The following is a 23,016-nucleotide window of genomic DNA, read 5'->3' as shown; positions in this document are numbered from 1 at the left end:
CTTCCCTCATGCACCACCTTTCTAGCTATGCATTCATCTGCTTTATCCTATTAATTCTATACTCATTTGCATGTGGTACTGGGAGTAATCCAGAGATTACTACTTTTGAGACCCTAATTGCTAATTTCCTACCTAGCTCCCTAAATTCTGACTGCAGAACCTGATCCCGCTTTCTCCCTATGTCATTGGTACTGATGTGGACCATGACTGCTGGCTGTTCACCCTCCCCCGCCCCCTCCCTCAGGATGCCCTGCAGCCATTCAGTGACATCCTTGACCATGGCACCAGGGATCAAAATACCATCCTGAATTCATGTCTGCGGCCGCAGAAACGCCTGCCTGTTCCCCAAAACTATTGAATCTCCGATGACAATTGCTCTTCCAGTCTTCTTCATGCCTCCCTGCACAGCTGAGCCATCTTAGATGAACTATAACTTTCATCACTGGTTAGAGAGTGAGATGCGCTCAGGGGACTCTGCACTATTTCTTCTTGACTGCCTGATGGTCTCTCTCTGCATATTCTTAAGCTGTGAGGTGACCACATGTTTAAACATTCTATCAACAAAGCTCTCAACCTCATGGATGCGCTGCAGTTACACAAGCTACTGCTCTGAAATTCCAAGATTGGGCTGCTGCAGCTGACAACACTTACTGCACATCTGGTTATCCAGGATACCGGAAATGTTCTGCAGTTCTCAGGAAGGGGGAGGAAGAAGTGTGGATGTGCAATAGTGGTAGGGGATTTGTTAGTGAGGGGTGCAGACAGGCGCTTCTGTGGCTGGAGACATGATTTTGTGCAGTAACTTTTGATGTGGCACCTTATCAAATGCCTTTTGGAAATCCAAGTACAGCACATCTACAGGTTCCCCTTTACAGATCTTGCTTATTAGAGACATAGAAAATAGAAGCAGGAGGAGGTCATTCGGCCCTTCGAGCATGCTCCGCCATTCAATATGATCATGGCTGATCCTCTATCTCAACGCCACACTCCCACTCTCTCCCCTTGACACCATTAGAGTCCAGAAATATATCAATTTTCTTCTTAAATATATCCAGTGACTTGGCCTCCACAGCCCTCTGTGGTAGAGAATTCCACAGGTTCACCACCCTCTGAGTGAAGAAGTTTCTCCTCATCTCAGTCCTAAATGGCCTTCCCCGTATCCTGAGATTGTGACCCCTTATTCTAGACCCCCCCAGCCAGAGGAAACATCATCCCTGCATCCAGTCTGTCCAGCCCTGTCAGAATGTTATACGTTTCAATGAGATCCCCTCTCATTCTTCTAAACTCCACTGAATACAGGCCTAGTTGTCCCAATCGCTCCTCATACAACAATCCTGCCACAAAGAGCTTGAATAAATTAGTCAAATATGATTTCCCTTTCACAAAACCATGTTGACTCTGCCTGGTTGTATTTTGGTTTTTTAAATGTTTTGCTATTATTTCCTTCGTAATGGATTCTAGCATTTTCTCTATGACAAATGTTAGGCAAACTGGCCTAGTTTCCTGCTTTCTGTCTCCCTCCTTTTTTGAATAGAAGCGTTGAAAAAAGCAATTTTACGATTTGTTGGGACCTTTCCAGAATCTATGGAATTTTGGAAGATCACAACCAATGCATCCAGTATCTTTGCAGCCACTTCTTTTAAGACCCCAGGATGTAGGCCATCAAGTCTAAATGACTTGTCTGCCTTAAGTCCCATTATTCCCATTACTTCCTAGTGATTATGATTGCTTTAAGCCTTTCTACCTCTTGATTTTCAGGTATTCTTGACCTGCTTCACACTCTTCCCTGTCTGCTCCACAGTGATCCTGACTTACAGCAACAGGTGCTGCGGTCCTTCTTGGAGCCAGCTCCACATGCATTCAGGTAAAACTCCTGCAAGATCAACTACAATAGACTGGACACTGTGTCCAGACAGCTGGAAAGCATCTCCCTGCCAAATCTGGTCTTCTCATCTCTCAAATGGTCAACGTTCCAGGGGAGAACAAAGGAAATGCTTCAAAGACCATCTGAAGTTCTCTTTGAAGCATGGCAGCATTGACGTTAATGACTGGGAAGAACTTCAAAGCATAGAAAAGTTACAGCGCAGAAAGAGGCCATACAGCTCATCGTGTCTGTTTTGGCCAGAAAAAGATGAAAAAGAAACTGGCCGCTCATTTTAATCCCACTTTCCAGCACCTGGTCTGTAGCCTTACAGGTTCCAGCGCTTCAGATGCAGATCCAAGTACCTTTTAAATGAGTTGAGCGTTTCAGCCTCAATCACCAATTTAGACAGTGAATTCCAGACGCCCACCACCCTCTGGGTGAAAAAGTTTTTCCTCATGTCCCCTCTAATCCTTCCCTACCAATCTCCTTAAATCTATGCCCCCTAGTAACTGACCCCTCAGCTAGGGGGAAATAAGTCCTTCCTGTCGACTCTATCTAGGCCCCTCATAATTTTGTACACCTCAATTAGGTCACCCCTCAGCCTCCTCTGTTCTAAGGAAAACAACCCCAGTCTATCCAAAACAAAAACAAAAACAAAAATAGCTGGAAAAACTCAGCAGGTCTGGCAGCATCTGCGGAGAGGAACACAGTTAACGTTTCGAGTCCGTGTGACTCTTCAACAGAACTAAGGAAAAATAGAAAAGAGGTGAAATATAAGTTGGTTTAGCCCAGTCTATCCAATCTCTCCTCATGGCCGCAATTTTCAAGCCCTGGCAGCATTCTTGTAAATCTTCTCTGTAATGATGTCCTTCCTGTAATGTGGTGACCAGAACTGTACACAACATTCCAGCTGGTCACCAATTGTTCAGGGCATCAACTTGTCCATCCAACTGCATCACACTATTGAGGATGGGGCCTTAACCAGGAGACAGAGCAGTGCTGGAGAAAGAAAGGAAATGAAGCAAACGCTGCAGCCTGGATCCCACTGCCTGGTGCCCCGGGTCCTGGTGCCCCGGGTCCTGGTGCCCCGGGTCCTGGTGCCCCGGGTCCTGGTGGCCCTGGTGCCCCGGGTCCTGGTGCCCCGGGTCCTGGTGCCCCGGGTCCTGGTGCTCCTGGTGCCCCGGGTCCTGGTGGCCCTGGTGCCCCGGGTCCTGGTGCCCCGGGTCCTGGTGCTCCTGGTGCCCCGGGTCCTGGTGCTCCTGGTGCCCCGGGTCCTGGTGCCCCGGGTCCTGGTGCCCCGGGTCCTGGTGGCCCTGGTGCCCCGGGTCCTGGTGCCCCGGGTCCTGGTGCTCCTGGTGATCCTGGTCCTGGTGACGGGAATGGGCCGAATGGAGAAACAAGCCGGAAAAATCACTCAGTAAATGTCACCCCAGAACCGACAAGGACCATCCCGGCCGCCAGGTGGAGTCAGCTTCCAACCTGCGAACAGGCACAGTCCCTGAGGAACTGGGGACATTTCCTCACAGCTTCACATTGTGTTTACTCCTCATGGACACGGCTCAGCACCAGCGCCACCTGCTGGGCAGCCTGGGCCTCTGCTTCGCCAGTGGGCGTCAGCGTGCGCGCCCCCGGTGTCAATGCGCGCGCTCCCCGTGTCAGTTTGCGCACTACGTGCCAGTGGAGGAGGCGGAGCGGGAGCGATGGGACCGCCCCACGCAGCGGCGTCATGACGTTTGCGCGTTCCGGCGGCCAGTGGCTGTGGGGCCTGTGATGGCGGCGAGGCCGCGGCTTTTGGTACCGGTTTTTCTGCATGGACTGGGCTTCAATGTGGGGCTTGCCAGGGACGCGAATCACCGGCAATAAAACCTGTATGGAGGTCGCGGGGAAGTTTGTGGTTTGTCTTGTTTAAAGGTAAAGGCCCATCGGCGGACCGGGTTAGCGCGAACCGCCGCGAGAAAGAAACTCGGCCCCGGTGGGAGTGGCCGGTGAGCCCCAGGGCCCGAATCCGGCCCCGGCCCCCTCTCCCTCTCATGGCGCCTCCGGAACTGCTTGGCGGCAAAGCCGTGAGGCCCCGGCGGTAGGTGAAGGGGAGGTTGAGGGCCGGGGGGGCGGTGCTCGGGGCTCCGGGCCGGGAGGGCTCAGGGCCGGGGCGGCTCGGGACCCGGGCTCGGGGCTCAGGGCGGTTCAGGGCCGGGGCGGCTCGGGACCCGGGCTCGGGGCTCAGGGCCGGGGCGGCTCGGGGCCCGGGCTCGGGGCTCGGGGCGGTTCAGGGCCGGGGCGGCTCGGGACCCGGGCTCGGGGCGGTTCAGGGCCGGGGCGGCTCGGGACCCGGGCTCGGGGCTCAGGGCCGGGGCGGCTCGGGGCCCGGGCTCGGGGCTCAGGGCGGTTCAGGGCCGGGGCGGCTCGGGACCCGGGCTCGGGACCCGGGCTCGGGGCTCAGGGCGGTTCAGGGCCGGGGCGGCTCGGGGCCCGGGCTCGGGGCTCAGGGCGGTTCAGGGCCGGGGCGGCTCCGCTCGTGTCCCCGCGCGGCAGGAAGTTGAGTTGCAGCCATTTGCCGCATTTGTGAAGCGGGATATTTGCTGAGCGGCCTCCGGATGGGAACTGGGTTTGGAGGAGGTGAGGCTCCCTCGCGGGGACAAACTGCAAACTCATTGAAGCGGCCCCAGCTCCACATTTCAAGGGCATTAAACTGTTTCTGGATTTAGACGATGACAGGGGTTCACCTTTGGGTTTTATATGAGAAATTCAGGAAAGCTACAGGGCGGTGAATCCATTTGTGAACCGTTGCCGCGTTTTACTGCATCCGTTTGACTTGGGTATGAGGTGAGAATACCAACAAGGTTGCTTTGAAATGGAATCTGGATGGTTACACTTCAGCTATCAACTTGGAAATATTGTGAACTGTCAGGAGGATAGTGATAGACTTCAAAGAACTTAGGCTGGTGGAATGGATAGACAAGTAACAGGTGAAATTTAATACAAGAAAGTGTGACGAGGTACATTTTGGTAGGAAGAATGGGGAAGAGGCATATACAATAAAGGATGCATTTCTAAAGGGGGTGCAGGAGGAGAGGAATCTGGAGTATGTGTGAACAAATTGTTGTTGGTGTCAGGGCAGGTTGAGATAGTGGTTAATAAGACGTACAGGATCCAGGCTTTATAAAGAGAGACTAGGAAGCTATGATAAACCTGTAAAAACATTGGTTTAGCTACAAGTAGAGTATTGTATATAGTTCAGGACACCAGACTTTAGGAAATTTGTAAAGGCATTGGAGAATCTTTCCAGAGATTATGAACTTCAGTTACTTGGATAGGTTGGAGAAGCTGGGGTTGTTTTCATGACAGAAGAGGAGGTTGAGAGGAGATTTGAAAGAGGTGCTGAACATCATGAGGGATCCGGAGAGAGTAAATAGAGAGAAACTCTAGAAAGGTGGAAAACCACAACATGCTACTTTAAGGTGATTGGCATAAGAACCAAAAACGATATGCAGAAAACGTGTTTTACTCAGTGAGTGATTAGCATCTGGAATGCACTACCTGAGTATGTGGTGGTGGCTTTCAAAAGGAAATTGGATCGTTATTTGAATAGAACAAAATTGCAGGGTTACTGAGAAAAGGCAGGAGAGTGGGGTTAGCTGAGTTGCTCTTGCAGAGAGGTGGGTACAAACACAATGGGTTGAATGGACTCCTCCTGTGCTATAACCATTCTATGGTTCTGTGAAACATGTGCTTTTTCTGGAAATGGGTCTCAGTTTATGTGAAATAATATTCACCCATCTCTACCTTTGAAACATAGGCCACTCAGCCTCTCGAACCTGCTCCTCCATTCGGTTAGATTATGGCAGATTTGTAACATAACTGCATTTACCTGTCTTTGCTCTGTAACCCTTAATATCCTTGCTCAACAAATCTAGCAATCTCAGTTTTGAAATGTTGAATTGATCTTAAGCTGCAGCAGCTATTTGTGGAGAGATTTCTACTACTCTTTGAGTGAAGATGTGGTTCCTGTCATCACGCCATGAATGGCCTGGAACTAATTTTGTTCTGGACTCACCTGCTAAAAGGAATAGTTTCTTTCTGTTTACTTATAAACTGCTTTAAATATAAATATTGTTATTAGATAAAATCTTAAACTTCTATACCCAAGCATATACAAGCCTAGTCTACAAAACTTGTTCTCAAAATTTAACTTTATTTTAAGCACCATCATGATTCTGGTGAATCTGTGCTGCACCCCCTTGAAGGCCCATATATTCCTGAAATGCAGTGCCCAAAACTGAATGCAGCACTCCAGAAGAGGTCTCAGCAGAGCTCTGTACAGCTTTAACATAATTTCTACCCTTCTTATTCCTCTACAGATCCCTGGGGGACACCACTAATTATGTCAATTTGGGTATATACCTCTTTATCCCATCTCTGTCCCCTGCCCCCTAACCAATTCCTTATCCAGACCAATAAGTTGCCTCCAATTCCATCTGTGCTCATTTTTGTTAAGTCTCTTATGTGGTGCCTTGCCATGCACCTTTTGGGTGTCTGTCGATCTACCACATTTGTTACCTCATCAAATATCAATTACTATTAGGCATGGCTTATCATTTACAAATTTATGTCTGTTTTCTCTATTAGTTTATATTTGCCTGAGTGCTCAGTCACTTGCACCTAATAACAGCTTTTAGTAGCTTCTCACAACTGATATTAGACCAATAGGCCTATAATTAAAATTTATCTCTCAACAGCAATAACTTATATAGCGCCTTTAATGTAATAAAACATCCCAAGGTGTTTCACGGGAGCAATATGAAACAGAATTATACATGAAACTACATATGTTCAGGCGATGGCCAAAAGCTTGGCAGAGGTAGATATTAAGGAGTGTGTTGAAGCAAAAAGAGAGGCAGGGAGTAAGAGAGATTTTTGGAGGGAATTCCAGATTTTTGGGCTTGGGCAACTTAAGGCATGGCCACCAATAGTGGAGCAGTCAAAATCAGGGATACTGAAAAGGCCAGAACTAAATGAATGCAGATATCTTGGTGAATTGTGGGCCTGTGGGAGATTACAGTGAGAGGGTGAGACTTTGCCAGGATTTGAAACCAAGGTTGAGAATTTTAAATAAAAACAGAAAACGCTTGAAATACTCAGCAGGTCAAGTAGCATCTGTGGGGAGCAAAACAAGAGTTAATGTTTCATGTCTGTGACCTCTCATCCTAGGCCTGAAACATTAACTCTGTTTCTCTCCACAGATGCTACCTGACCTGCTGAGGATTTCCAGCATTTCTGCTTTTATTCCAGCGTCTGTGGTGTTTTGCTTCTGTATGAGAGTTTTAAAATCAAAGCGTTGCTTGACCAGGAGCCGATGTAGGTCAGTGAGTATGGGGTGATAGGTGAATGGGACTTGGAGCAAGCAAGGACACAGGCAGCAGCATTTCAGATGATCTCAACTAAATGGAGGGCAGAATGTGGGATGGCAGCCAAGAGTGAATTAGAATAATGGAGTCTAGAGTAAACAGAGACATGAATGAGGATATCAGCAGCAGATGAGCTGAGATGGGGGCAAAGTTGGGCACTGTTGCAGAGGTGGAAATAGGCGATTTTTAGTAATAGCATGGATATGTGGTTGGAAGCAAATATGACACCAAGGATGCGAGCATTTTAATTTAGCCTTGGACTGTTGCTAGGGAGAGATATGGAGTTGGTAGCTAGTGTAGTTAGTTGGTTTTGACCTCAGGGAATTAAGGGATTTGGGGAGCATGCGGGAAAATGGAATTGAAGCCCAAGATCAGCCATGATCATATTGAATAGCGGAGCAGGCTTATTGGGCCACATGGTCTATTCTTGCGTTCTTGTGAATGGAGTTCTGTTTTCCCAGAGGAAGACACAAATAACTTCCCAGAAATGCTAGGGAACCAACGGCCTAGTGAGGAGGAGGAATTGAAGGAAATTAGTGTTACCAAAAAAATAGTGCTGGAGAAACTAATGGGACTGAAAGCCAATAAATCCCCAGGGCTTGATGATCAACACTCCGGGGTACTAAAGAAGGTGGCCATGGAAATAGTGGATGCATTGGTTGTTATCTTCCAAAATTCTGTAGATTCTGGAACAGTTCTGGCAGATTGGAAGGTAGCAAATGTAACCCCACTATTTAAAAAAAGGAGGGAGGGAGAAAACAGGGAATTATAGACCGGTTAGCCTAACATCAGGAGTAGGGGAAATGCTAGAGCTTATTGTAAACAATGTGATAACAGGACATTTAGAAAATATCAGTGGGATTAGACAAAGTCAACATGGATTTATGAAAGGGAAATCATGTTTGGCAAACCTACTGGAGTTTTTTGAGGATGTCACTAGAAGAATAGAGAAGGGAGAACCAATGGATGTGGTGTATTTGGAATTTCAGAAAGCATTTGATAAAGTCCCACATAAGAGGTTAGTGTGCAAAATTAAAGCACATTGGATTGGGGCTAATATATTGGCATGGTTTGAGAATTGGTTAACAGACAGGAAACAGTAGGAATCAATGGGTCTTTTTTGGAGTGACAGACAGTGGCTAGTGGGGTACTGCAGGGATCAGTGCTTGGGCCCCAGCTATTCACAATATATATCAATGATTTGGATGAGGGAATCAAATGTAATATTTCCAAGTTTGCTGATGACACGAAACTTGGTGGGAATGTGAGTGATGAGAATATTAAGAGGCTTCAAGGCGATTTAGACAAGTTGAGTGAGTGGGCAAATACATGGCAGATGCAATATAACGTGGATTAGTGTGAAGTTATCCACTTCGGTAGGAGAAACAGAATGGCAGAGTATCATTTAAATGGTGAAAGATTGGGAAATGCTGATGTACAAAGGGGTGTGGGTGTCCTTGTACACCAGTCACTGAAAGCAAGCATGCAGATGCAGCAAGCGGTTGAGAAGGCAAATAGTACGCTGTGAGAGGACTTGAGTACAGGAGCAAGGATGTCTTACTGCAGCTGTACAGGGCCTTGGTGAGACCACACTTGGAGTATTATGAGCTGTTTTGGTCTCCTTACCTAAGAAAGGATATACTTGCCATAGAGGGATTGCAGCGAAGGTTCACCAGACTGATTCCTGGGATGGCAGGATTGTTGTATGAGGAAAGATTGGATCAACTATATGTATTAATGAAGTTTAGAAGAATGAAAGGGGATCTCATTGAAACGTATAATATTCTGACAGGGATGGACAGACTGGATGCAGGGATAATGTTTCCTCTGGCGGGGGGTCTAGAACAAGTGGTCACAGTTTCATGATACGGGGCCGGCCATTTAGGACTGAGATGAGAAACTTCTTCACTCAGAGGGTGATGAACCTGTGGAACTCTCTACCACAGAAGGCTGTAGAGGCCAAGTCATTGAATATATTTAAGAAGGAAACAGATTTCTACACTCAAGGTGTTAAGTGGTATGGGGAGAGAGCGGGAGTATAGCATTGAGCTAGAAGATCAGCCATGGTCATGTTGAATGGCGGAGCGGGCTCGAAGTATCGAATGACCTACTCCTATTTTCTGTGTTTGTGGAGCATGGAATGAAGACAATGCAGTCTTCCCAATATTTAATTGGATTAAATTTCTGCTTATCCAGCGCTGGATATCAGTCAAGAAATCTGATAATTTAGCAGCAATTAGGGATGGGCAATAAATGCTCACCTAGCCAGCGAAGCCCATATCCCATAAATGATTTTTAAAAAATGGAAAGATCCCTGATAGTAGAATAACACAGCAATTTTCCAATCCAATAGGACAGTTCCTGAAAGAAAAAAGTTTTGGAAAACCGTGACTAATATGTCAACAATTTCCTTATGTGCTTTTAATATCCTGAGATGGAAACCATTGGGCCCTGGAAATTTGTCAAACCATAATTTTATTATTTTCTCCAACTTCATGTATGTTATTCATCTTGAATCTAGTTAGTTTCTCCCACAATTTATTTTTAGTTTCCCTTATATCCCTGGCACTTTATCCTCATCGTCTAAAGAAGTCTGCTACTTCCTGATTTCCAATTACAATGGCATTGCGTTTCTCATTAAGGGACCTCCAATACTCTTAGGCACACTGTTAATATATTTGTAAAAACCTTTAGTGCTTTCCTTAATGCGCCTTACAATCTTTTTCTCGTATTCTGTTTTTGCAGCTCTAAATATTTACTTTGTTTTTTTTTGCTGCCTTTCACAGTCCATTGGATATCTACTGTTCTTTATCTTTGTATAAGCTCTTTTGGTTTAATATTATCTCACTTTCCTTGTTGATCAAGGCTGTTTAATTACATGTAGAGCTCTTGCCCTTTAGGGCATATGTACAAGTTTTATATTCTACCAGTTACATCTTTTGAACACCTCCCATTGTTCATCTGTAGTTTTATTCGTAAATGGTTCTGTCCAGTCTGTTTTTGGTCAATTCCTGCCCCAGTTCTGTAAAGTCAATTTTACCAAAATATAAAATCTTGGTTCATGACTCATCCTTCTCACGCTCAAACCTAATATTGAATTCAGTCATGTTACGGCCGCTTTTACCTGTTAGGTTATTGACTAGCTCAGGCTCATGACTCATCATTAAACCTGAGGTGGATTGCTTTCTTGTTGGTCATAATTTTCCAAAAAACTGCCTTGACTACATTCAAGAAACCTGTGCCTTTGTTATTTGGGCTGTTCTGCTTCCACCAATCTGTGAAAATGAAAGTCTTTCATTATAATAATTCTTTTGCAATATGTTTCTCTGATGTACATGTTTATGTATCCCACTACTACTACTTATAGACTTGCAAGTCTATAAACAACTCCCACCCAAGGTTTGCATCCTTTGATATTTACCCAGAGTCATATAGCCTGCTCAACTCTACTTCTGTTACTTTTAAGTTTTATGGTGAGAACCAAAGTTGTGCTCGTCTCTCTTATAAGTAGTTTTGCTGAAATTGATAATTCCTTCCTGTCACTAGTAAAAAAACTTTTGTCTTTTAAAACTAGCCTTCTAATGTGCTAATTAAGGTAGGGCACACTTACCTATAAATTTGCAGCATTTTCTAACTTGTCACCCTTGGGTTATGATTTTCACCTTTCTTATTATTAAGTTTATTTTGGAACAGAAAAAAAAAGCATAGGAGTAATTAAGTGAAGAATGTAAAATAAAAGCAAAACCTGTTATTTCCTTATAAATACCATACTGGCCATCTTACTTATTCACCAAGCTTGAGCTCTGGACAGAACAGTACTTTAAATGGTGGAGAATGTGGCATAAGGAATGGATCAGTGTATGCAAGTATCAATGCATGTTTGCACCTTCTTCCAGCCTCAGCATTCTTGGGGATTTTTGTAATAAATTGAAGTACGTAAGCAATAAGCATGCATTATTCCTTTTACATAGCTCTTTTGCAGAACAGTAATTTTGTAGGTTGTTGTTCTTCTGGTTCTCCAGCTTTGATATTTTAATCCTATTCCAAACAATTCAAGTTGAATGAAAGCAAAATACTGCAGATGCTGGAAATCTGAAACAGAAACAACAAATGCTGGAAAAACTTGGCAGGTCTAACAGCTCCTGTGGAGAGAAAGACAGAGTTAACATTTCGAATCTGTATGACTTCTTCAGAGCTGAAGGGAAGTAGAAATGTGGTGAAATATATACTGTTTAAGGGGGGCGGAACAGGTGAAGCTGGATAGAAGGCCAGCAATAGGTGGAGGCAAAGGAGAGATTGCGAAAGATGTCATAAACAAAAGGTCAAAGGGTTGTTAATAGTGGTGGTTCTGGCTGAAGGAGGTGCTAATGGTGACATTAAGAGTGGAAAGCAGAATGTGATAATGGCCAGTCCAGGGTAAGCACTCTGGAAAGTGACAGATGGCCCTAGTGGTGGGGGTGAAAAAAGATCGAAAAAGCAAAAAGCTGGGGATAAAACAATGAATAAAATGGAAATAAATTTTAAAAATAGTAATATTGAAAATAAGTGGGGGAAAATAAATAAAAATTAAAAATATAAAAATGAATACGAAAAAAGGTGGGGGGGTGGGGGGTGGTGGAGATCAGAAAGGGGGTGGGGGTGGATGAGAGAGTTCATGGTCTGAAGCTATTGAACTCAATATTCAGTCCGGAAGGCTGTAAAGTGCCTAGTCGGAAGATGAGGTGCTGTTCCTCCAGTTTGCGTTGAGCTTCACTGGAACAATGCAGCAGGCCAAGGACGGACATGTGGGCATGAGAGCAGGGTGGAGTGTTAAAATGGCAAGCGACAGGGAGGTCTGGGTAATGCTTGCAAATTCAAGTTGAATGTTTGCTTCATGCTGGAACCAGGTGACTGGAGTAGGCAGCAAAGTCTGTGATATTTAATTAACTACTTTCCTGGACAATATCACCAACCCTACATGATTGCCGGATTTGCAATATGGTTCACTAACATTCAGACTTTTTGTCTTGTCCCCTTGGGAGCCCCACACACAGTTTGACAGAACTGCCATTCATTTTCAATTTCTAAGATTTGAATACTAACAGAACTTGATGTTCTAACTTAGTTTTATCCACGAATTAAGCTGCAGTAAGAAGAATATTTCCAATCCAAATCTCCAGACTCTTAGAATTCAAACAACAAACTAGAGTAAAGAATGTAAGGTAAATTTGCCAATCTCAGGCTTCCAACTGGGAGTTGAGCTTGTTGAATGTGGGTCAAAAAATTCGGGCTACAGTGTTATTTCAAATTTCCATATGCTCTGTCCTCTCTTATGTACCTTCTTCATTACAATGACCTCCCCATTCAAACCCTATCTATTATTTTGATTGACCCCACTCAAAAACTTCTTTCAATATGTAAAACACTACATCTTTTGTTCTCCAGGACTTTCATTGAGGAAACAAAAATTATATTTCTTCAATGTCTTTGCAATTTCTTGTCTCTTGCAAGTCTAATCAAATTATCATCTCTCCCCTTCACTCCATGCTTCCTACTTGGTCTGTCAAAATTCTGGTGGTGTCATTTGCCTATGGTCTCAAATGGAGGCCCTGAATTTCCTTCTTTACTTTAGCTACTACCAAGAAGCTGAGCGTTCAAGTCAAGCACTTTTATCCACAACTCTCTTGAATACTACTGATACAAAAGACACTTCTATTGCCCCTCTTCCACAGAATATGAGGAAAAAGCTGAGATTGAAAACTCTGTTTGGAATAGTATGCATGGTATGTGACTTTGAGGGATGCAGATGAGATAATCATTGCTTGATTATCAGTGTTGGTCATATGAGCTAAGAATCTTCATCACCAGTGATTGCCCCCTCTCTACGTAATCGTTTGATTAATTCTGGTTCTTATTATTTTAACTTGTGCCTCAACAGCATTTATCTGGAATGGCTATGCTACTAAATTCCTGCCTTTCAGCTCCGCAGTGACAATGGGGGCCAAATTAATTCACTCCATTGTTGGCCCTTTCTCTGTCAAGTCGCTCTTGATATTGTCCACCCAGTGCTTCCTTAGTCTTCCTTAGCTTTTTGCTCCATGTACCTCTGTGTGGGCCTCGAAAGATGTTCTAGCTGTCTTCCTCCATTCTGGAAACATGCCCAAACTATTGTATTCATCTGTCTTGGATTTTCTTACTTGCGCAAGGGATGTTCTCAATCTTGATACTTTGTGCCCTTCATGGCCCCAGTATTCATCTCAACCAACTTGGCTCTGTGTTAGCATTTTTGCTCATATCACTACTCATGTTCCAACACTCAAATCCTATAATAATCTGGAAATAACCATTGCTTCATAACCTCTTACCTTCATTTTGCCAAAATATCTTGAGCCTTTCCACATCCTACTTAATGTTCTAAAAGCAGCAGAAGTTGGACCATTCTGAATGAATGAGTCCCCTATTGGCCATGATTTTGCAGATTATGTTGCCCAATTGGCCAAAATATTTGTGGAGGTAGCATGCACTTTGGCTTCCACATCATCTTGTAGATAGTGGTCCAGCTACTCAGTAGCTTTCTCTCATGTCTCAAATCGCAGATGAGGCTGGAATATCTGGGATCAGTGTGTGTAGAAGTGGCCCAGAAACACAATGCAGAATTGGAATAATGGACCTGGACAAGAATGTGGAACGTCATCACCTTCCAATAAAACCTCCATGTGTATAATATTTGCATTACTTCCATTCTCCTGAATATCTCCGAATTGAAGTGAATAACATAGATGTGTTTAAGGGGAAACTAAAAAGGCACAAGGGAGAGAAAAATATGCAGATAGGCTCGAACAAAGAGGAATAGGAAGAGGCTTATGTGGAGCATAAATACTGGCACAGACTATGTCATATGTCAGATATGAACTCACTTTCAAACACACCAGGAAAAGATTGACACACTAGATGAGTGGTATCTTCACCATAGTTGCTGCTTTTGGTCGTGTGGCTTCATTGCAAGTAGTCGGGTCAAAAAGGTGACTCACCAATGTGTGTGTCACAATTTGAAGGTGTTTGTTGCTGTTTGGCATGTGACTAGACTTGACCGATCCCTTGATATCCCTAGGGCAGATGATGTATAATGTGGGAAAATGTAAACTTGTCCACTTTGGTGGAAGAATACTGAAGTGTGATACTATTTAAATGGAAAATGATTGCAGAACTTGGTAGTACAGAGGGATCTGGGTGTCCTGGTACACACATCACAAAAAAGTTAGTATGCAGGTACAGTAAGTGATTAGGAAGGCACACGGAATGTTACCGTTTATTGCAAGGGGAATGGATTATAAAAGTAGGGAGGTTTTACTGCAGCTGTAAAGGCCTTGGTGAGACTACACCTAGAGTAGTGCGTGCAGTTTGGTGGTCTTATTTGAAAAAGCATTTAATTGTATCAGGAGCAGTTCAGAGAAGATTCACTCGACTCATTCCTGGGATGAAGGGTTTTTCTTAGGAAGAAAGATTGAACAGGTTGTACCTATACTCATTGGAGTTTAGAAGAATGGGAGATGATCTTATTGAAACATGTAAGATCCTGAGGGGACTTGATAAGGTGGATACTGGGAGGATGTTTCTCCTTTGGGTGAGTCTAAAACTAGGGAACAAAGTTTAAGAATAAGAGGACTCCCTTTTCAGACAGATGAAATTTTTTTCTCAGGAGGGCACCTGTGGAATTCTCTTCCCTGGAGAGCAGTAGGAGGCTGGGTCATTGAATTTATTCAAGGCTGAATTAAATAGATTTTTGATAGACAAGGGAGTCGAGGATTATGGAGGGGTCAACAGTAAATTGGAGTTGTGACCACAACCAGATCAGCCACAATCTTATTGAATGGCAGAGCAGGCTCAAAGAACCGAATGGCCAACTCTGAAGTCCGATATTCCTAATTAACTGTCTCTGTATTTTAAGTGGCAGATCCATATGGTATTTCTCACTTTTCCAGATCTCTTGTTCCAGGAAGTTTGCTCGCTTAAAATGTGAGTAATGCTTTGTATTTATAAACAGAGTAGCTATGATCATAGAGAACTGGAAATTTATATTTGATCGCAATGCTGCTTGGAAATTTCAATGTTTTAAAATATTCCAGTTGTGGCTCAGTGATGGTATTGATCCTGTGTCAAATATTCCAAATGTTCAATGTATAATTTGCATAACGTATAAACTTCTGATTTGGTTGAAGATTAGCTGCTTTACTGCAGAAAGCCAGTTGACGAAGGATAGTACTGGAGCCAATGTTTACTCTGTTATATTTATTTACAGAGTAAAACATTACAAACATACACCTGCTAACTCAATCACACCATGGTTTAACAAATGTCTTTTTATATGTGCTCAGATGAAACACCAATTAATGGCCACTATCTGTACATAAACAAAAATAATAATCAATCAGCAATAAATAATGTACAATTAACAGCTGGTGTTTACTGAACTACGTAATTCAGTCTCTAATCTTTTGTTTCTTTTTACTCTAGGCACTGATACTGTCTAGCACCTGGATCACTAATTTGCCCACAAAATCTATGCTACCTCAAAGTTAGTCATGTACTGTGACACAATTTGTCTGAATGGAAATGCTGCAACTCGCCACAAAAATCATTTGGAGTACAGAATTTGATATGATTGTATGAAATGACCCAGGGCTATTTCAAAGTGGAACGTTCTGCTGTCAGAAGCCTATTAGGATTGTTTTACAACTTTCAACCGTAGTATATAAATCCGTGCTCATTACTTATTTCAACAGAAATATCAGTTTTCAAGCTGTGTTGCAGAGATTTCATCAAACTGGGTGAAACTTCTTATTGTTGGAATGCAATCATGTCCAATAAGGAAGAGAAGCAGATCAATACTGAATATGCTGTATCTTTGTTGGAGCAGCTTAAATGCTTCTATGACCAGCAGCTGTTGACTGACATAGTTTTAATCGCAGAGAGCACTGAATTCCCGTGCCATAAGATGGTTCTTGCTACATGTAGTTCCTACTTCAGGTAAATTGCAGTCTTTGTATTTTCCTGCCAACTGTTTTCTAAAATTAAATTAATTCACTAATAGAGAGTTTTATCTGTTTTTGAGAGAATTTTGAAATGAGTTTTATTTTTAAATATCTATTCAACTCCTACTTTACAGTGTTGAGTTTTCTGATCTTTAACTTCTGAGACCTAAAAGCTTTAAATATTCCTTTTCAGAGAACCTGTATTAATTTGAATTGCTGTGGACTGTCAATTGGGTTTAATCAAAAACCTGAATAGAAATGGCAGCTTGATTTTCTTTTTAGGTTTTGAAACTGTAAATTTGTATTGGATTATGGTGTCCAGCCTTGATGGGCCATGTGTATAAGTCTTAGGCTGCAGAAACCAGAATTGACATGGAGATAGATCAATGTAAGTTTGAAGCATGACAAGGAGGAAAGTGTCCATCTTTTGATAGCAATAAAAAATAAAATGGCACTTTAATATTCAGGATTAAAGGAACTCCACTCCTTTGAACCTTTGCAGTCAGTGCAATCAAAGCACTCACTGATTCCATTAAAGCACTCACTGATTCAAATTCCTTTTGGAAACAAATGGACTATTTGATCTCCCTTCTTCTCAACAACGTCTGGGGCTTGGAATCAAAATGCTGTTCTCTTTGAGTTTGCTGTCATATTGAGTTTGATTCTGTATAAGGCAGCATTCTGGAAGTTTGGAAAAACTTCTCTTTCTCCCTTCTGCAGCAGCTGTTAGCGTATGAGGAAAATATTGTTGGAAACGTAGGTACACCTGAAAATTAATGCAAGTTACTCAAAGAAATTGTATCTACTGTTGGCTCAGTAATTTCCCTTTATCTCATGGTACTTAAGACTAGTAACTGATGTTGGATCTTTCTCCAGGGCCATGTTTATGAGTGGATTGAGTGAAAGCAAGCAGACACATGTTCACTTGCAGAATGTGGATGCACCCACGCTTCAGATAATCATTAGATATGCATACACGGGTAACCTGGCAATAAATGACAGCACTGTGGAACAGCTGTATGAGACATCATCCTTTCTGCAGGTAAGAATATTACATTAACTGAAGCTAGTTTCTCCGAGTTTGTACTCTAAAGCACGTGCTAAAAAGGATCCAATTACCTCTCTGAGGGCAGAGCTGCTATTTGCATAAAAGTTTAGACTTTCAAAGTGCCTAGATACTAAAAGGAGCATTATAAGAATGTAGAGCACCATCATGGTGACTGAAGCATATAAAGAAGCGTTGGAAGAGCAGTAGCAGGGAAAACAAACTGCATACATTTGCAAAAGTGACATTACAGTCAATAGAATGAAGGGCTTGGTGCAGGACAAATTGTCACAATGAGCACGGAGCAACAGCTCTGAGGTTGAGTAAATAGTAAGTAATTTGTCTTTTTAGCAAAAGCAGTCTACCTAATTTTATTTCAGGCTATTAATAAACAGATTAAAGATGAGATACCAGCACTGGTAATGTTGGAAGTGTAATATGTGGTAGTTTGTGGGCACAGCCTGTTCTAGATTCCCACATCTGCAGGAAATATCTCCAACTTTAATCACTTGGCTCAAAGTCATTGAGCTGGAGTGTCCATTCGAGATATTCTGAAACATAATGTGGTGGTAGGGAGAAGAATTTCTGGATAGTTTTATTCAGAACAAAATCACACCACAGAGGAAAGCAGAGGGTCAGGAAGTGTAGGACCTGATGTCAAGGCGCCAAGTGGCAGCGACTTAGTGGTTGAGGAGGTGGTTCTGCAAGCATTGGTCCTGTTTTAACAAGTAGTGTACCTGTCAGGAGAAAGAAAAAGACTTGCAAAGTGGCAGCCACGTTGCACACCCAGGTACGGTGGCTCAGAAGGCTGCCTTAGGAGGGGGAAAGGGGCAGATAATGTACCCTGCAGCCACTAGTTCCAAAGGCTGTGTTGTCTGCTTGGTGCCAGAACCTGTGCAAATGGTACACTTGGATTTCCAAAAGGTATTTGATAAGGTGCTACTTCAAAGGTTACTCCACAAAACAAGAGCTCATGGAGCAAGGGGCAACATATTAACATGGATAGAGGATTGATTAGCTACCAGGAAGGAGAGAATAAGGACAAATATGTCATTTAGGTTTGGCAAATTGTAATTAGTGGGATGCTATTGGGATCAAAGCTGGGGCCTCAACTATTTACAATCTATATCAATAGCTTGCATGAAGGGACCAAATGTATATGAACATACGAACATGAAGCAGGAGTAGACTCTGCTATTTGATCATGGCTGATCTGATAGTAACCTCAAATCTGCATCCTGCCTAGCTCCGATAACCTATCACTCCCTTGCTTACCAAAAATCTATCCACCTCTGCCTTAAAAATATCCAAAGACTCTGCTTCCACCATCAAGTCTCAAGGTTGCTAAATTTGTTGATGGCACAAAGTTAAGTAGGAAAATAAGCTACTAAGATGACATAGAGTCTACAAAGGGATTTAGATAGGTTAAGTGAGTGGACAAAAAATTGGCAGATGGAGTAGAACATGGGCAAATGTGAATTTGTCCACTTTAGCAGGAAGAATAGAAAAGCAGTATATTAAATGGAGATCGACTGCAGAACTCTGCGATACAGAGGGACTTGGGTGTCCTGGTACTTGAATCATAAAAGGTTGGGCAGGTATAGCAAGTGATTTTGAAGGTAAATGTTAGGAGGTGTTGGTACATGGCCTTTTCTGAGTCCATATTTGGAAAACTCTGTAAAGTTCTGGTCTCCTTACTTAAGAAAGGACATAATTATATTAGATGCAGTTCAGAGAAGGTTCACTTGATTCATCCCTGGGATGAAGGGATTAGCTTATGAGGAAAGGTTGGACTGGTTGGGCCTGTATCCATTGGAGTTTAGAAGAATAAGAAGTGATCTTATTGAAACAAAGAAGATCCTGAGGGGACTTGATGCTGAGAGAATGTTTCCCCTTGTGGGGGAGTCTGGAGCTACGGACACAGTTTAAAAATTAGGGATCTCCCATTTAAGACCGAGATGAGAATTTCTTTTCTCACAAAGGGTCGTTAAGCCTGTGTAATTCTCTTCCCTGCAGAGCAGTGGAGACTGTGTCGTTGAATATATCCAAGGCTGAGTTAGATTTTTGATTGAAAAAGGAGCTGAGGGTTCTGGGGTGCAGGCAGGAAAGTGGGGCTGCGGCTATAATCAGATCATCCATGATCTTATCGAATGACGGCGCAGGCTTGAAAAGCCAAACTGCTTACCCCTGCTCTTAAATCTGTGTTCTTGTAAAACATCTTACTGAAATAATTTGCCATTAGTCTACAGTGAAATTGTAATTCAGCCATGTTATCCAACTGTACATAGAAACTGCAATGGGAAAATGCATGTTCAGCTTAACTAGTCCATGTATGTCCTCCAAATGAATATTATTCATAATCCTGTGTGTGTGTGTGCCCTGTATCACAGTAGTGTTGTGAAATCATTAGTGCCACCACAACATGTAAATAGAGCCTCTATTTAACATCCACAGGAGAAAAACCTCTGACAATACAGTACTTTCTTGGCACAAATTCTGGAATGGCCCTTGAAAGTACTAACATCCATGCTTGGATTGAGTGTGCCCAACTAGCTGCTAATTTTTATATAAGGAGTGATTTATTTGATTAAATTCTCCTTTTCTCCCTCTTCTCACCCCAGCACTTGTTTGAACACAAAGCTGAAATTAGCCACTACAAGGAATGCTGGGGTGACTCATTCTTACCCAGGGCAGTGAGGAGGTGCCATTGATGAGAGCAACCACTTTTGCTAATTATCAGAACATGCTAGAAAAATACTAATGAAGTCTGATTTGGAGCTCATACATATTAATCAAAAGTATACCCTGTCTCTTTGGTTACTGGTTCACCTGCTGGATTCTTTAGCTTATTCCGTGCAATTATTTTCTCCAAGTTTAAGATGGAATTAAAATCTGTGTTGATTTAAATGATCTCCCTCTTCCTGCAGGTAGAAAACGTGTCTCAACGTTGCCGAGAATATTTAATTAAGAAAATTAATGCTGAGAACTGCGTCCGATTATTGAGCTTTGCAGACTTGTACAGCTGCGAAGAGCTGAAAGTAAGCGCAAAGCGAATGGTGGAGCACAAATTTACTGCTGTTTACCATCAAGATGCTTTTTTGCAGCTTTCACATGATCTTCTGATAGATATCCTCAGCAGTGACAATTTAAATGTGGAGAAGGAAGAGACAGTCCGTGAAGCTGCTATGGTGTGGCTTGAGTATGACACCGAATCACGATCCCAGTATCTATCTTCAGTCCTTGGCCAAATAAGAATTGATGCACTGTCTGAGGTAACACAGAGGGCCTGGTTCCAAGGCTTACCACCTAATGATAAGTCTGTGGTGGTGCAAGGACTGTACAAATCTATGCCAAAATTTTTCAAACCTAGACTTGGTATGACTAAAGAAGAGATGCTAATATTCACTGAAGCCTCTGGTGAAAGTCCTCGTTCTTCCTTTTGTGCTGTTTGCTACAGCCCTCAGGCAGAGAAAGTGTACAAACTCTGTAACCCACCTGGAGATTTGCAGAGAGTAGGGACACTTGTTACTCCTGACAATGATATTTACATCGCAGGTGGACAGGTACCTTTAAAAACTTCTATCACCAATAATAGTAAGGCAAGTAAACTTCAGGCTGCATATAGACCTGTGAATTGTTTCTACCTGTTTGATGCTCAACAGAACACATGGGTTCCAAAGACTCCAATGTTATGTGCTCGCAACCGACCTTCATTGGTTTGCTGTGAAGGATACATCTATGCAATCGGAGGGGACAATGTTGGTGGGGAAATGAACAAACGGACCGTGGAAAGGTATGATTGTGAAACAGATGAATGGACTTTAGTGAATCCCTTGCCCTGTGCTTGGCAGTGGAATGCAGCGGTAGTAGTGGAAGACTACATTTATGTTATGGCACACAATCTAACATTTTGCTACTGTCCACGTACTGACTCGTGGGTTGAAATGGCTGCACGTCAAACAAGCAGGTGTTTTGCCTCAGCTGCAGCTTTTGGAGACAAAATTTTCTACATTGGTGGTTTGCATATTGGAAATAACTCAGGCATCCGAATACCTTCAAGCACTGTTGATGGTTCCTCTGTAACTGTCGAAGTATATGATGTGATCAAAAATGAGTGGAAGATAGCAACTAATATCCCTGCAAAGCGCTACTCTGACCCCTGTGTAAGAGCAGTGGTGGTCTTGAACTGCCTGTGTGTGTTCATGAGAGACACTCACATGAATGAGAAACCCAAGTATGCAATCTATCAGTACAACATGGAGCTGGACCAATGGATCCTGCGTCAGTCTATTTCAGAACGAGTCCTTTGGGATCTTGGCAAAGATTTTCGGTGCACTATGGGGAAACTTTACCCCTCGTGTCTGGAAGAATCTCTATGGAAGCCTCCACCTTCTCTATTCTCACAAGATGGAGCCGATGAGTTTGAGTTGGATGGAGAGATGGTTACTTTGCCGTTGAATAGTTAGCCAGATATGGGCACACAGATGCTGTGGATTCCTAAGACATACATAGCACAGGAATATGTATGCCACAAGCTTCCAGATCATGACGGGGTTTATTTTAACAGATTAAGCAGTAACTGTGTTCTGCACAGCATGTCACTAAGTTTGCATAGTATTGTGTAAATAACTGAGAATACAGTTGTGTTGTATCATCTACTACTCCTAGATACCATGTGTTCTGCTAAAGAGATTATTGCATTATTGTTACAATGTGACTAATTTACAAAAGAAACGTTGTTTTATTTACACAATTATCCCTGGATTTGACCATGAAGATACAAAATCATGTAGATCTTCCCAGTAAAAATAGGCTGAGCAAAGTGGCTGACTGCAGGTTCAGTCAAAGGTCGTATTTGTTTGACACAAGTCTCCAATTTCCATAAAATATTCCCATTTATTCCAGGTTGCAGGCCTACCAAGCAGCTGGTAGTTTACCAGGTGTATTAGTGGGGGCTGTGTAGTGACTGCCAGTCTCTCGTAGTGCGGGTCTATGTGGAGCTTCAATCATTTAATGTCCCTCCACGTTGCAAGTAACATAGGCTCATCCATATTACAACTTCCTGCTGCTGAATTTTCATTTGTAAGACAAGTTTTAGTAACAACCAGGTTTTTATTTTGTATTTCATTAATTTAAGGCAACTGTTACTGTAGTGTGATTGTGTATAGGTATCCTAGCCGTTAGGTTTTTAATACAGTTGGTTTGAGTGAAAAGTTTCAAGAATGAACTGTATCCTGCGTGCAGGAGAGCAGAACGGACCCAGCACTGCTCTGGCATAATTCTGAGGAACCACTAGCAGTTGTTGGGCTCTCCATTCTAACATGAGCACAGGTGCTTCATGAAATCCCTACTCGCATGTTCAGCTGCATTGTGTTCCTTTGGCACTGTATTTTGAATTAAATTAATTTATTAAAACCCTTCACAAGTAAATGTTTGTTTTGCTTTTGTGATGCAGAACTTGGAGAATATCTGTACAATACTAACTTCTGCAAGTTTTCAGACATTTTGGCAAAGTTCCCTATTTGGATGGATAAACCAGAAACTGGCATTGCAGCTGAACTTGGTGTGATTGCTGTAGTGTCTTTATTAATGTCACAGAATTTATTCCTTATGCTTTATGTTGACATTCACTATTTGCTGCAGCATACTTAGTTGACAATGGTTTTTGGGGTACAGAATTTCCAGGGATAA

General features: G+C 42.9%; 1 protein-coding gene across 1 annotated transcript; it reads left to right on the top strand.

The window, feature by feature from the left end:
• The first annotated feature begins 3,591 nt into the window (after positions 1–3,591).
• kbtbd2 (kelch repeat and BTB (POZ) domain containing 2) lies at positions 3,592–22,755 on the top strand. The gene is made up of 4 exons (XM_078539794.1): positions 3,592–3,775; positions 15,763–16,275; positions 17,157–17,322; positions 20,253–22,755. Exons 2-4 carry the CDS (start codon positions 16,106–16,108, stop codon positions 21,789–21,791), a joined length of 1,875 nt encoding a protein of 624 aa, XP_078395920.1. The 5' UTR covers positions 3,592–3,775; positions 15,763–16,105; the 3' UTR covers positions 21,792–22,755.
• The last annotated feature ends 261 nt before the right edge of the window (positions 22,756–23,016 follow it).

The sequence above is a fragment of the Cetorhinus maximus genome, chromosome 4, assembly GCF_964194155.1.
Source record: "Cetorhinus maximus chromosome 4, sCetMax3.hap1.1, whole genome shotgun sequence".
Lineage (NCBI taxonomy): Eukaryota > Metazoa > Chordata > Chondrichthyes > Lamniformes > Cetorhinidae > Cetorhinus > Cetorhinus maximus.
The sequence above is the reverse complement of the archived record's forward strand: the minus strand, read 5'-3'. Positions and strand labels throughout refer to the sequence as shown.